This window comes from Manis javanica, chromosome 10 (genome assembly GCF_040802235.1).
Source record: "Manis javanica isolate MJ-LG chromosome 10, MJ_LKY, whole genome shotgun sequence".
In the NCBI taxonomy this organism is placed as follows: domain Eukaryota; kingdom Metazoa; phylum Chordata; class Mammalia; order Pholidota; family Manidae; genus Manis; species Manis javanica.
Window position 1 is genome coordinate 79,026,969 of NC_133165.1, and position 16,326 is coordinate 79,043,294.

Sequence of the window (16,326 nt, forward strand, 5' to 3'; positions counted from 1 at the left end):
AGTAGGTTTTGACTAATATCTTCATGTAGTTTTTTATTGGTTTCTCCATGGATAGCTCTTTTTCAGTACATACAAACCCTACCTTTAACAGTTTATTTAGAATTAATATTTTGCTATTTCATGTGGAATTTCAAAAATTTACCACCAGATAGATTCCTTTCCTATCCCCCTTAATGTCATAGTCTTATGTATTACATTTGTATACATACACTGAAAATTCATGAGATAATCTTAAAATTTTTGCTCTCAAACATTTTAAAGAACTCAATAGGAGAAAAATAATCTATTATTATATGTAACAAGATTTTTTGCATTTATTTTTTTATCCCTTTATTCCTGGTGTTCCAAGTTTAGTTGTATTACTTCCCATCTTTTTGAAGAACTTTCTTTGATCATTCTTTTAGAACAGGTCTTCTGGCAGTAAATTCTTAGTTTTCCTTCATCACAGAGTGTCTTTATGTTATCATCATTACTGAAGGATTTTTCTCTGGATATAGAAAAGTTTAGTTGTATTACTTCCCATCTTTTTGAAGAACTTTCTTTGATCATTCTTTTAGAACAGGTCTTCTGGCAGTAAATTCTTAGTTTTCCTTCATCACAGAGTGTCTTTATGTTATCATCATTACTGAAGGATTTTTCTCTGGATATAGAAGTCTAAGTTTATAGTTCTCTGAAAATTATACTTTTTTTTTTTTACTTTTAGCACTTTAAAAATGTTCTGCTTTCTTCTGGTCTTTATAGTTTCTGATGAGAAATATGAAGTCATTCAAATCATTGTTCCCTTAAATGATGCATCATTTTTCTCTGGTTGCTTTCAAGATTTATTTTTTCTTTGTCTTTATTTTTTTAGCTGTTGAATTATTGTGAATCCAGGAGTGGATTTTGTTGTATTTATTCTGTTTGGGGATTACTGAGCTTCTAAACTCTGTAGGTTTATGACTTTTGTCAAATTTGTTAAGTTTTCAGCCATTATTTCTTCAAATATATCACCACACTCCTTCTCCCCTCCTTCTGGGACACTGATGGCCCAAATATTAGACTTTTTGGTATTTCCTACAGGTCCTTGATAATCTTTTCTGTTTTCCCAGGCTTTTTTCTCTGTATTGTTCACATTTGATATTGATTAAAATTTTATATTTCTATTGAAACTTGATCTGTCTTCAAATTTATCTATTTTCAGTTTGAATTTGATATGCCTTCAAATGCACTGTCTCTTCTGTCATTTCTGTGTTGCTGTTGAACCCATCAAGTGAGTGTATTTATATTTTGGTTGTTAACGTTTTTCAGTTCTAAATTTTCCATTTGTTTCTTCTTTATAATCCTCTGTTTCTTTCCTGAGATGGTCTGTCCTTCCATTAGTTTCAGGAGTGTTTACTGTAACTTGTTGAAGTATTTTTATAATGGCTGCTTTAATAGCTGGCAGGTAATTCCTATATCTGTGTCATCTCAGTGTTGTATCTGTGCATCTCTTTTTCTACACAAATTGAGATTATCTTAATTCTTTGTATGCTGAGTAACTTTGGATTGTATCTTGGAAAATTTGAATATTATTTTACAAGGATCTTCTTTAAATGTCATGGTAAATGTTGACTTGTATTTTAGCAGACATTTGACCTGTTTGAGTTCAGTGTACAAGTTCTGTCCAGCCTTCAGTGGATTTCATTTCAGTGGATAGTCATTTCAGCTTCTAAGCTTTTACAGTGCTATTTAAATTTGTTTTGCATGAAACTGAAGGAACAAAACAGCAGCAGACCCACAGACTCCAAGAAGGGACTAATAGTTTACCAAAGGGAAGGAGTTGGGAAGGGTGGGAGGGAAGGGAGGTACAAGGGGATTAAGGGGCATTATAACTAGCACTCACAGTATGGAAGGTCACGAGGAAGACAATACAGCATGGAGAAGACAAGTAATGACTCTATAGTATCTTACTATGCTGATGGACAGTGATTGAAATGGGATGTGAGGGGGAACTTGATAATATGGGTGAATGTTGAAACCACAGTGTTGCTCATGTGAAACCTTTATAAGATTGTATATCAGTGATACCTTAATTAAAAAAAAGAATTAAGAAATCAAGTGCATTGCTAGTAGTAAGTATAAAAAAAATTTTTTTTCTTTTGCATATATACTACTCATTAACTCATCTAGGACTTGGCCAGTAGTTATTTTCAAAAATCAAAGTGACCTGGTGGAATATAAAATAGTTCAACTTATAAAAGTAGATCTTGGAGAACCGAGATGGCAGTGTGAGTAGAGCAGTGGAAATCTCCTCCCAAAACCATATATATTTTTGAAAATACAACAAATACAACTAATCCTAAAAGAGAGACCAGAAGACACAGGACAACAGCCAGATTACAACCACACCCACGAGAACCCAGCACCTCGCAAAGGGGGTAAGATACAAGCTGCAGCACAGCGGGACCCAAGTGCCCTGCACCCCAGCTCCCAGTGGGAGGAGAGGAGTCGGAGTGGGGACGGAGAGGGAGGCCAGGACTGCTGAACACCCTGCCCTAGCCATTCGCACCGGAGCGCAGACACAGTGCGTGCGTGGGGTGCTGGATACTAGGGAAACAGGACAGTAAGACCTGTGAGTGGGTCCCTGCAGCCGGCGCACCCGGGACAAAGAAAAGTGAGTGCTTTTTGGAAGTCTTAAAGGGACAGGGACCCCACAGCCAGACGGAAGCGCCTGGGACACTTAGTCCAGCAGCTGTGAATCCTGGGGAATTCTGGGTGCCTGAACCCCTGCAGCGCAGCTCGGAGGCCCCCCACGGAGATAAACAGCCTCCTGCCTGTTCCCCCTCCGATGCGGCACCGCCATATTGGAGCAGCAGCCTGAGGCAGGCCATACCCACAGCAACAGCGGAGATAAACTCCATAGCGGCCGGGCAAGAATCAGAAGCCCCGTCTGCGCGCAGCTGCCCAGCACAAGCCACTAGAGGCCACTGTTCTCCCAGGAGAGGAAGGCCATAACTGGCAAGAAGGTACTTTCTCTTACCCAACACAGGCGCCAGCTCCCCACAAATATATCTATCGCCATGAAAAGGCAGAAGAAATTGATACAGACCAAGATCACAGAGGCAAACCCTGAAAAGGAGATAGACCTAACCAGTCTTCCTGAAAAAGAATTAAAAATAAAGCTCATAACCATGCTGATGGAGCTGCAGAGAAATATGCAAGAGCTAAGGGATGAAGTCTGGAGGGAGATTACAGACATCTGGAGGAAGGTTACAGATGTCCGGAGGGAGATTACAGAAATGAAACAATCTCTGGAAGGATTTACAAACAGAATGGATAAGATGCAAGAGGCCATTGATGGAATAGAAACCAGAGAACAGGAACGCATAGAAGCTGACTCAGAGAGAGATAAAAGGATCTCCAGGAATGAAACAATATTAAGAGAACTGTGTGACCAATCCAGAAAGAACAATATCCACATAATAGGGGTACCAGAAGAAGAAGAGAGAGAAAAAGGAATACAAAGAGTATTTGAAGAAATAATTGCTGAAAACTTCCCCAAACTGGGGGAGGAAATAATCGATCAGACCATGGAAGTGTACAGAACTCCCAACAGAAAGGACCCAAGGAGGACAACACGAAGACACGTAATAATTAAAATGGCAAAGATCAAGGACAAGGACATAGTTTTAAAGGCAGCCAGAGAGAGGAAAAAGGTCACCTACAAAGGAAAACCCATCAGGCTATCATCAGACTTCTCAACAGAAACCTTACAGGCCCGAAGAGAATGGCATGATATATTTAATGCAATGAAAAAGAAGGGCCTTGAACCAAGGATACTGTATCCAGCATGGTTATCATTTAAATATGAAGGAGGGATTAAACAATTCCCAGACAATCAAAAGTTGAGGGAATTTGCCTCCCACAAACCACCTCTACAGGGTATTTTAGAGGGACTGCTCTAGATGGGAGCACTTCTAAGACTAAATACATGTCACCAGAGAAAATAAAATCACAGCAAAGAAAGCAGACCAAGCAAATACTAACTAAAGGCAAAAAATAAAATCAACTACCCACAAAAGCAGTTAAAGGAAGCACAAAAGAGAACAGAATAAAACAACCAACATATAAAGAACGGAGGAGGAGAAATAAGAAGGGAGAAAAATAAAGAATGACCAGACAGTGTTTAAAATAGGTCAATAAGTGAGTTAAGTTAGACAGTAAGATACTAAAGAAGCTAACCTTGAATCTTTGGCAACCACGAATCTAAAGCCTGCAATGACAATAAGTACATATCTTTCAATAATCACCCTAAATGTGAATGGACTGAATGCACCCATCAAAAGATACAGAATAATAGAATGGATAAAAAAGCAAGACCCATCTCTATGCTGCTTACAAGAGACTCACCTCAAACCCAAAGACTATAGGAACAGAGAAAGACTGAAGGAACAAAACAGCAGCAGAATCATAGAACCTAAGAATGGACTAACAGTTACCAAAGGGAAAGGGACTGGGGAGAAAGGGAGGGAAGAGAGGGATAAGGGTGGGGGAAGAAGAAAGGGGACATTACGATTAGCATGTATAATGGGGGGGGCACAGGGAGGGCTGTGCAACACAGAGAGGACAAGCATCTTACTACGCTGATGGACAGTACAGTAATTGGGTTTGTTGGGGGGATTTGGTGAAGGGGGGACCCTAATAAACATAATATTCTTCATGTAATTGTAGATTAATGACAACAAAATTTAAAAAAAAGTCAAAGTGACTTAGGAGATACATGCTGAATTATTTCAGATCTGCGAAGACTCATTATGAGAATATCTCAAATAGTTGTGAAGAAAATTTATATACACATACATGCATGCACACATATATACTAAATCTGTATCTGAATCTAGGTAGCTCTTATTTCTGCAAATTCTCTCTGTTAGAAATTTCTAAAAAATTTTGAAGCGAAAAAGAAATATAGGTGAAAAACATGCCATTCCTCTGCTTAAAAATTCTCAGTGGCCTCTCATCTAAGTGTAATGGCTAGATTCCTTTCAGTGGTGTGTTTGGGCCTTCAGGATCAGCCTTCTAACCCTTTCATGGCTTCTCACCTAATTCTTTGTAAAAAGCCAGAATCTTCTTTTTTCTCTGCTTCTGTATAGCCTCTTATGATTCTATCTCATATTCCTAGAGCATATGCTAGTGTCTGGCCCACAGTAAGAACAAAAGCACACACACTAAGTAAATGTTTGAATGGATGACTAGTTGTCTTTGTGACAGGTTTTATGTTTTCCTTAGGATTCCTGCACCCCATGTATATGTCATTTTGTGCTGCTACAGACTTTGCACCACTATGATGTTCATTACTTCCTGTGGCAATAGAGTTTATTCCTACCTTAGACTCTCAAAAATTAGGACCTGAGGTCATTTCTAAGTCTTCTGTCCCAGAGCCATGTATACTTTTGAGAACTATTACTCTTCTTTCCTAGTATCCTCTGTGTCACTTCCTTTATTTTAATCTATTTATCCCCATCCCCATTCTTATACTCTATTCTCACCCTTTTTCATCAGTTCTATCAGTAAGATGCCTTCACGGTTTCTTCATTCCCCTTTGTATAGCCAAAGTCTTCTCCCCACTCTTTGGGGGCAGATGTGAGAGGAGGAACAGACAGCTACAAGTATCCTAGGTTGCTCATCTTCTTCCCTGTAATGAAAGATTTTACTAAATATAGCTCCCTGTAAAGAAAAATTTTCTTAGTTTCTAAAATCCAGACTAGTACCTTTTAGGCAAAGAGCATTTCTCTGGCTCAGGTATTTTTCAGGTAAGAAAAAGGCAAAATAAATTTAAAAATGAACTTTTAATTCAATACTTATCCCCAGCTCATTATTCTGCTCTAATAAGCCTCTATTTTGGCACTTCAATGTATGCAGCAAAAAAGAGCTGCTGCTGTGTCTTTAAAAGCTATCCTCAGAGCAGTGTGGAGGCAGGCTTGTCACTGAAGTGCTTGAATGAGAGCAAGAAGAGGTGGGAGGGGGTGATCTTGCATCCTCTGTGAGTGTGTGTGTGTGTGTGTGTGTGTGTGTGTGTGTGTGTGTGTGTGTGTGTGTGTGAGTGTGACTGTTGGCAGAGCTCTAGGTGACATCCCTCTGAACAGCTGGGCGATGGTCTGCTTCAGAACTGCTTGTCAGAGCAATTAGCTTGCTGGAGACGCAGCAGGGATCAGTAGCATTTCATTCCATGGTGAAGAGGGTGGCGGGTGGGGTGGGGGGAACTGTGGGTGGGGGATTAGGCACAGGTTTCCTTGAAGGAATTTCTTCCAGCAAAATTCCGGCAGAGCAAATTCTTACAATGAGGTCTCCACTAATAATGTGAACTCGCTGTTGGTTTAAGTGCAGATCCATCCAGGGTGAGTTTTGGATAATTTTCTTTATACATAAAGTCCTTGAACTCCACAGACTGGGTAGGGAAGAAGCTTGAAAAGATAGGTATCTTTTGTATCTTGGTCGATTTAACTGTATAATACACAGTAGGGAAATAGAGGATTTTCAAGTGTTAAGTTTCTTGGGGGTTTTGTGGGTATTTTCATTCATTGTTTTTTATCTTTAAAATATTTTTAAAATTAGGTTTGCTAGAACTTTTATTCTATTCAGATTCTACCTCTTCCACGACTATTTCAAGCAGTGCTTCATTCAGATTTAGCTTATGGGAAGAGTGGTGATTTCTGTTCTCTTGGTGATGCTGTTGACGCACATTGCAAGAAGCAGGGAATCCCCTATAAATATCTTTCACTGTGTCATTCCACAGCTATCCACACCCAGCTGGTGAATATGTCTCCCTGTCCTATGTCTTTCTGTAACTGTCCCCTAGTCTTTAAATGTGATAAGAAGAACTATGTTGCCTTTGCTGTGTCTAGGAAGCTTTTTTGATTATGAACATCTTAGGAGGAATTTGTTCAGCCTTTTTACTGAAACATGCCTTTTGATGTGTTGAGGTTGTCACAATAATTTCCTGTGGGTTTACTGCTGCTTATTTTGGATTACTTGTTTGTTTCTTATAACTGTCTTGTTTTTGTTTGCTGGCCTTGGCTTTTGAAGAGTGTAGAGATGGGATTCCCTCTACCTCCAGTGACGTAGTGATTTTGTTTGCAGTCGTTTTCTTCTGAGGGGAGGGGACAGAGAGAAGGAAGAAGAAAAATCCGTCTGAAGCGGTGCGTTCTCCCGTCTTTGCCTTGATGATAACTGGGTACCATTGAACAGAGCTGAGGCCAAAGTAGGATGTTGGTAATGATAGAGATGCTATTTTATTTGTTTCCTTTTAGATAGCTGGGGCCAAAGTGAGAACTGATGAAGCAGAATGCCTGAATTAACCCTATATATCCTGCTGATGATGAATTTTACCTAATTGCTTTTTTTCTAAATATGGAATGAAAAAGGGTTCATAAGCAGGTTCTAGAATCTAGCATCCATGAGTTAGGTTTTGTAATTTGGAATTTTTCTACCTTATTTCCACTGCTTCTGAACAGGCAGTTTGTATGCTGTTTCTCAGACCTCAAGAATAGGTAGTTACATAAAATTCCTTGCCGTTGTAGTTAGAGTGAAATTCTCATTTTGAATGTATGGAACTGAAGCAAAGTGTTAGGAAGGAATTACTAGATATACTCCTAGGTATGAACCTAAGTTATCTGTTTTTTGGATTAAGTGTTTGGGCTTCTAGTTCTTTGTATACAGCTCCATTTTTATACCACTGATCTCTGGAGGTCTGGTACAGAGGTCAGTGTGAAAATTCAGCAACTATAGCCTAGGAAAATTGAAGGTTTGCCTGTCTGTGGGTGTGTTTGGATACCACATATGAAAAAGTGACATTAAGAACTTGCTGGTTTGTTTTCTATCTGATATTCTCTGTTCTGTGCTTTCATCTATTCTGAGTTCTGTGTGTGTGGGGAAAAGTAATGTCTGCTTTTAGCTTCCTTACACAGCCCTAGTTTTTATGGTAGTTCAATTATGTTATTATTTTTTATAACTATAAATTTTCCAAACTAACAAAATTCTAATTTAACTTAGAGAGAAGTCGGGGGAAGAGAAACGAAGATAATCATAGGGTAAACTGAGAGCATTCCAGAAGATATAACCTATTTAGAAGCTTGCCAGAGAGTGGAGCTATAAAGGTTAAGAGAAATTCCATTGCATCCTTGATATTGCAGCAAATATGTGGATAATTTCTTGCTAGCTTTTCAGGAAACCCCTGTGGTGGACAACCCTCATTAATTGTTGCTGGGAGACTGCTTTGACGTCACTGGGAGCAGTTCCCTGTCTACAGCAAGGACAGGATTAGCCTCTGAGGGGGAAGAAAACTGCTGTGAAATTAAAAGATGACGGTTTTGTTAACTTGATTTTCCTTTTATTTAGGAGTGGGTGGGATAGACCTAAAGTCTTCCTTAAATGTTTCAGTCATTAACAATGGAAAAATTGCTAAGAGGATTTTTCATTTGAGCGGTTCCCTGTCTACAACGAAGACAGGATTAGCCTCTGAGGGGGAAGAAAACTGCTGTGAAATTAAAAGATGACAGTTTTGTTAACTTAGTTTTCCTTCCATATAGGAGTGGGTGGGATAAACCTAAAGTCTTCCTTAAATGTTTCAGTCATTAACAGTAGAAAAATTACTAAGAGGTTTTTTCATTTCAGCTGAAAGTACCTTCTTTTTAACCTTTGTTTTCTGTCAAGGTTTTGGAAAAAGTCAAGGAAAGAAAAGCTGTTGAAAGGCCCTGGAGAAGTAAGATTTCAGTTTCTTTTTACCTTTCCACATTTTTCACATATCCTCTTTTCAGATTTCCTTTGTTTCTTTCTTTCATTTTAAAGAAAAGATCAAGAACTGCTTTTGCAAAAGATGCTTAGCATCACCCTGTTTGGGATAATTAAAAATGTGGTATATGTTAGAAGAAATTGCTGGCAAAATTGATAGGGACTATTTCTGTTCTTAAAGGTTACTACATGTACTTCTCTCTCATGTTCTATCCTAGCCCACCCACACCCAGTGTTACTTAACCTGCTGGATCTCCACTTTTTGGGAAGGCATAGTGGCTAAATGCTTGGACCATGTATTTTGGGTTGCCTGAGTTCAAATCCCAGCTATGCCAATTGCTGGTTTTGTGACCTTGGGCAAATTACTTAACCTTCCCATTTCTTCATATATAAAATACGTGAAATGAAGATAATAATAGTATTCACCTCCTAGGGGTTTTTTGAGGATTAAAAGTTAATGCATGTAAAACATTTAAGATAGTTCCTAGTCAAAAAAAAAAGGTCCTAGTCATTTTAAAGGCTTACAGCATTAGCCATTGTTATTAATATTTAGAAATTAAACAGGGATCACCTGTAATTTTTGAGGAAGTCAAAAGAAATTTTCAAACCATTAAGGATATTGAGTTTTTAAAATGAATATAAGTATAATTTAAATATTGAAACTTAAAATTGACATAGTTGATCCTTTAGGAAGTATCTTTTCTAATTTGATGTTTATAGACCAAACTTGGAACACGTTTCTTTGGATTAACAGCTCTCCTTTTCTTTCTTCGGCCATCATTGATCTTCTGACTTCTGTAGATTGTTTCTTTAGTTTTTGTTTTGTTTTTTTTACTTTCTGTCGTTAGTTCTGATCTACTTAAAAATATTAGGACACTTGCCTTTGTTGTTCACCTCTGAAACTGTATTCTCTGCTCCTCTGTATGTGAGTTGATGTGGCATTGTTCTTTCTCCAAAAATTTGTGGGAGTGTAAGATTTATATGAAGCATTATGTATAAAGACTCCTAAAATTTGCAAACTTAAAAAAAAATCAAGGATCTTAAATGAATCAAATGTCAAATCACAATACTAAAATACCCGATATCTCCATGCCCTTTTACTTTTTAAAAATTTAATATTAAAGACTTAGAATGTTACTCTTTTGTGGTGTTCAAAACTTCACATTTTTGGTTGCTCTTTAAACCACCAAGGTACACTAACAAGAGCTAGTAAGGTAGATAATGGCAAAGAGAGTATCTCCCTGCATAACTTTTTATCCATTCCTCCCAGTGAATTTTCTTAGCCCCGTGAGTCTTACGAATATGGGGTACATATCTGCTCTAGTGGAATATATGAGGAAGGAGAACTGATATTATTAAAAGGACGTGAATTGAAGAAAAATGAAAGTGAGAAGCACTGTGGGAGTGAATGTCCTTAAAATCCAGGCATTACAATGGGATATGCTAAGTGGACATTATATGTTGCTGGGATGACAGTTGAGAAACATTATAAATAGATAGTAAGACTGTGCTTGCTTCTATTAACAAGAGTGAACTAAGGGGTAGATTTTTTATCTCCAAAAAATACTTGAATGTATTTATCCTATGGGCTTGATGAGAAATGTGAATAAAGGTTTAGATACAAAGATATTCATGACAGCATTATTTTATTATAAAAATCAACAGCTTCCTAAATATCCAATAATAAATGCTTAAATAAATTATGATAAATGTATGTAGTAGAGTATTAGATAGCTATTAAAATGACTTTATTAAAAGTACTTAACAATGGGGAAAATGGTCACAGTTTTAGTAGTAGAAAAAACATGGTATAAAAATATATAAATTGCAAAAATTGGTTATGGCAGCATACCCAGTATGGACACAAATTCCATACAAATATGGAAACAAAGTTAACAAAAATATATCGAAACACTGCTGCTATTAATAGCAATTATCTCTTGAGTTACAGATTATGAGTGATTTTTCTTTCCTTATACTTTTGTGTGTTTTCTCTAAGTATAAAGAAGCCTAATAATAAAACAAGAATAAAAAAATTGTAAATCCTTATTATTTGTATCTGAAAGTAAATATTCAGAATGTGCTGAAGTGAATATAAATTTGATGACATATAAATTCCTAAGCATAGTGTTTGGAATACAGTAAATACTCAATAAATGATAGTTGCTGTGGCTGTTGTTATATTACTTGAAGAAATAGCCCCATGTAATCAGAGCGCGGGGCTTTCATGCAGGGAGGCAATAACACTGAGAAAGTAACCCATTTGTACAGTTTCTTGTCTTTCTGAGGTCAGTAAATATGCTGTGCTATGTACTGGTACAGGATCTTTAAAAAAAAAATGTTGTAGGCAGAGTGAGATGTTTTGGTTTTCTATTGTGAAGGTATACAGGAAACTTAGAGAGAAAGGCCTCCAAGTGATTCTCTTTGCAGTGACTTTTTGGGTTTTTTTGTTTTTTAGCTTTGGTTTAATTAATAACTCCCACTACAAGTTGCTTTTACCCCATTTTCTGGGTTGCCTCTTCAATGACCTTGATTCTTCTTGATGTCTCCTTAATTCTTGGGAAATTTGAAACAGTGTAACAGAAAAAGGTTTTCTCAGTTCTAGGAATTTCTGGAACTCTGACTGTTGCTTCTTATGTTAGTTTGCCTTTATGGGTCCATTGGAACCCAATGCTGACAAGACATGTAGACTTCCATCTACTCTGGACTTGCTTGGGAACTGAAATGCACATATAAGAAACTACATTCAGCATGTGCCAAACATACTGGAAATACACACATTGATAACTTTTTACTGGGCAGTACTGTCAAATATTTGTAACATTTGACTGTTTATTATTCATATTCACTATAGTTCTTTACATAAGTAACTTGTACAATAAATACATATTTAGTAGTCACAGAAACAATGACTGTAGTTTTAACACAATGGCTTTTGTACCTGAGACCATTTTCTCTTCTATAATGCACAGTAATAAATGTACTTAATGCTATGGAACTATACACTTAAATATAATGAAAATGGTAATTTTTATATTATGTGGATTTTACACAGTTAAGACCAAGCAAAACAAAAACTGCAACAATGTAAACCAGGTGAAAATGTACAGTTTTCAAGCTAATTTTGACCCTAAACATCTCAGATTGTGCCTACTTCTCAACATTCACTTACAACCATATACCAGAAGTTGGGGACCAAAGATACTTATTGCAGACAGAGATATTGCACTGGTTATTGGTGAAAAGCATGTCAGGAAAGAGGAATACCTTGTAATGCAGTCAGATGGAATTAGAATGTTAATGAACACTACTGGGGAGAATGATAGGGGTTTTTTTTTGTCTAGTCTTCTCATCTACTTTGTAATTACCTTGTGTCCTCTTTGCTTTAAGGAGGTCTGTAGGTGAAGGGGAAGGAATGGGGGCATATGAAATGTAAGGAGCAAATACTATTTTCTCATTTGGACAGGGCAGTTTTTTTCTTAAGCATGCTAGAGGTTGGTAGGGAAGAGGCATGTAGAGGAAAGGACAGATATAGAATTTCAAGGACAGATTTGAGAATATGGAGAATAAAGTCTGAGATCTGTGAGTTTTGATGCTTATTTTGACATTTAAAAAAAAGTTATGGGAAACTTGTAAAGATTAGCAGTCTTAAAACTTTTAATTCTCTCTGTATGTTACGGCATGGGAAGCTTCAATATTGTGGTTTCAACTGGGCAACATGCCCCTCCTACTAAGTCCACAGTTTGTCCTGGTGTTCTTCATATCAGGATTCCTGAATTTCTGTACTAAAATTAAACAAGGGAAAATCTCTGGAGCTTTTAGGATCCCTTCTTATTTGTGTAAATTCATGTCATTGCTATTCACTCTTTCCCCCCACTATTAGTTTTTAGTATACGAGAATGGCATAATTTCTTATTTGTAGAGACTATTCTTTAACAGTATTTGCAGCAGTGTCTGTGGAAAATGCTTTATTAAAAAAAAAAAGGCAAGGGAAATCTCATCTGGTAGCCCTTAGTGATGGAGCCTGTTGCCATGGAATCCTGGATCAGATTGGCTGACCCGGGGGCCAATGAGCATATGGAACATAAGCATATCATCATTTAACCTTGCAGAGTTCATTTATTCATGATATATGACATTAATACCATAATTATATAGAGAGCTGTGAAATAAAATGTTCCAAGAATGGTATAAGGTGTTTTTTTTTTCTCTTCTCTTTAGATAGTTGCTGTTTAAAATAAACACTATAATAATACATTATCTTTTTAATGTGATTTGATTGGGAGAAGATATGGTGGGAAACACCTATCACCTGTCTGAATCAAGCTGCTGCTGCAGTCAGTTGATCTTATGCCAAGTCCAAGTCAAACTCTTGTCTTCCAGACCAGAGATTTGTCTCTATATTTGAAGCTGCCTTGCTTATTTTGGTAGCTTTAAAGCTGAGTCATAAATTGATAGCTTTTTCTTACTTGTTTTTCCTTCATTCTCTTCTACTCCAATATGGTAGATCGCTGTCTGTGCTACTTTTGCACACAGTTTAGTCTGGAATTAGAGTATTAGCTGGGATTAGCTCCCATGTTCTGAATCTTCATTTCCCTAGCTTGTTCACGTTTATTGACATAGGTCTGGGAGATTTTACTCAGATCATTGTTATCTCCTTGTCATAGCAGACTGTTGCAAGATACAGAAGACTGTATCTTCTCCTGTACCTTACTGCTTTGGAGACTGAGAATGAGTCATTCATACTATGAAAATTTCCCCTCTAGATTTTTTTAATGGAAGAAGTTGAGAGTATTGTCTTTCTCTTCTTATGTTTTACATCAGGGGTACTTGAGATTATGGTGGGTCTTGTTCTCTTTCCCTGTAGTGCTCCCATGCTTGGCTCTTTGCAGATTTGAAATATTGAAAAAGACCTCAAGTGGTCCATGAGTTTGTTCCCTTCTTTTGAGCTATTCAAATCTCTGTGAGTGAGATGTGAACTTTTCATTATACTATTGCCTTCTAAGAGGAAAAAAAGCAAACTTCAGATTCATCTGTTAACCAAAGAAGAGCAAAATATTTGAAGTTTTGTAGTTCTAGCTACTGTGAGCAGAGAAAGGCCCACTGAGACTACGTTTGACTAAAGACCTAAAGTAAGCAAAAGACCTGAATGAGCAAACCATGCTGTTATCTGGGAGGTCATTCCAGAAGGAAGGAACGGTGAGAGCGATCACTGGAAAGTGAGTTTAGGGTACGGGAGGAGCCATTATGCCTGGAACTGCCTGAGTCGGGGGAATAGAAAGAGATGGGTTCAGAGGGCAAACGAGTGCTGAGATTATTCAAGATCTTGTAGGTCATTTTAAGAACTTTGACTTGCTCTGAGATGGAAGGCATTGGAGGGTTTTGAGCAGAAGCATAACATGATTGAAAGTGTTTTTACACAATTACTCTGGCTGCTGTGTTTAGAAAATACTGAATGGGAGTAAGATGGAGAGCAGGAAATCAGTGATTGCGATGAAAGTTATTGCAGTCATTCAGCCAGAGAGGTGGTGGCTTGGACCACACGGTGGGGCAGTGGAAGTGCAGGAACGCATCAGACTTTGGAAAGAATTTGAATTTAGTGTCAGGAGGATTTACTCCCTAATCATCTTACTTGTTACTTTTCTAGGTCTGTGCACACAAAAAAGTGATCAATAATAAACATTATAAAAATGAGGCCTCCTTAGGATCTGAGCTGTCAAACATTGTCCTTTAAACACCTGGCAAGCCGTCCTGGCTAACAGAGTCTGAAGGAACCAGCCACTCTTCAGTACTCATCTCTTGCCTTAGGCCTATGCTTACAGCTGTATCAGACATTGCAGTTCTCTTGGAAGAAGCATTTACTCAAATTGACTTACTAATTTAAAATACCAAAGTACCAAGAAAAATAGAAAGCTAAGTACAGAAAAAGGAGTAAATAGAATTCTCGTATTTTCTCTTTCTTGTAGTCTTTTACTGTCGAATTCTCGTTAAAATAGGCAAGGATCTCACCTATGCAGAATAATGTGGGTTCCATACTGATTGGACAAAAGGTATATATAAGATGACAATTCTGAGTGGAAATAAGCTCATTCATAAGAGAAAACCAGTACCAGTGAATTGCAAGGAAAACAGGTCTCTCAGTTATCTTTCTCTCCTGCACCTACTCTATGCAGCCACATTATATTTGTTATGTCTTGATTTTCCAGTGCTCTAGGAGGTTGGCACCATGCCTAATCTTACAGATGAGGAGGCTGAATCTCAGTTATGTGATTAATAAATTGTGGAACAGTAGTCTCGTAGCCAAATTCATGTCAAACCACAAAGTCCATAAACTTATCTGCAAGTGCAAAAACTATGATATGCTTTCTGCCTCCTACCCTCTAGAGGTCGAATGTTCTTTATTTTGATGGGTGTCATCTATAATGATGCTCAGTCTTTTCCTTGCAGCAGAGGTAATATTAGAGCACAAAGGTGATGCTCTTCCATTCTCCATTAAAATGCTAACTTTCCTTATTATACCTCTTCTCTCCAAGTACATAGAAGCCCCAGTGCTGCTGCAGGATTCCCTGCTTATAGGAATTGAAGAATTGTTTATTATTATTATTTTCACTATTGTTATTACTTAGAGTATGTGTGTATACATGCACCTTTTATTAGATATTTACAGCAAAAAACTGTCTTAAATCAGACAGATGTGTATTTTTCTCTCACATTCAGGAAATTCAGAATTAGTTAGTTCAGCCCAGGGTTGCTCTAATCAAGGACCCAGATTTTATCTATGGTGCCCTGTTTTGTTTTCAGTCCTAGTATCATCTCACAGACCTAGATGGTTGCTGAAGCACCAACCTTTACTTCTACATTCAAGCCAGCAGGAATTAGAGATGAGTAGAGAAAGCTGCCCACTTCCTTTAAGGATACTTCATAGAAGTTGTGTTTACTACTTGTGTTAGTTTGCTAGGGCTGCCATAACAAAATACCACACACTGGTAGCTTAAACAAGAGAAATTTATCTTCTCACAGTTCTGGAGGGTAGAAGTCCAAGATCAAGATATTGGCCGATTTGGTCTTTCCAGAAGCCTCTCCCCTGTACTTGCTAATAGCCACCTTTTTACTATGTTCTTGCATGGTCTTTCTCATTTACCTGCATATTTGTGGTATCTCTCTGTTTGTCTAAATTTCCTCTTTTTGTAAGGCTACCAGTCAGATTAGAGTGGGGCTAACCCTAATGGCCTTGTTTTAACTTAATCACCTCTTTAAAGGCCCAGTCTCCAAATACATCCACATTCTGAGGTATGGGAGATTAGGACTTCAACATACAAATTTTGAGGGGACACATTTCAATCTACTTTTACTTATATTTCATAGACTAGAACTTAATCACTACTCATATTTCACCACAGTAGAGGTTGGTGTGTGTAGCTTTTTTCTAGGCAGCCATGTGCCCACCTAAATTCAGTAGTACTGTTAAAGAAGAGGTGATTGAACATTGGGGAATAAATATCAGCTGTCTTTTGCAGCAGAGGCTAAAGGAATAATGTTTCTTAAAGGTTTCTCATTCCTTAATATGTAATTAGATCG

The 16,326-nt window shown here is 37.5% G+C and overlaps 1 protein-coding gene across 21 annotated transcripts in view; it reads left to right on the plus strand.

The window, feature by feature from the left end:
- Nucleotides 1-16,326, plus strand: part of R3HDM2 (R3H domain containing 2) — a 192,433-nt gene that overhangs the window by 110,118 nt on the left and 65,989 nt on the right. For 16 of the 21 annotated variants that reach the window (XM_073213397.1, XM_073213396.1, XM_073213395.1 and 13 more), the window contains one exon: nt 8,671-8,719. The exons of 4 other annotated variants lie outside the window; for them this stretch is intronic. In XM_073213397.1, coding sequence (XP_073069498.1) covers nt 8,671-8,719 — 49 coding nt within the window. Of the gene's footprint in view, nt 1-8,095; nt 8,115-8,670; nt 8,720-16,326 lie in introns of those variants that run through there. One more of the 21 variants, XM_073213391.1, reaches the window with a different exon arrangement.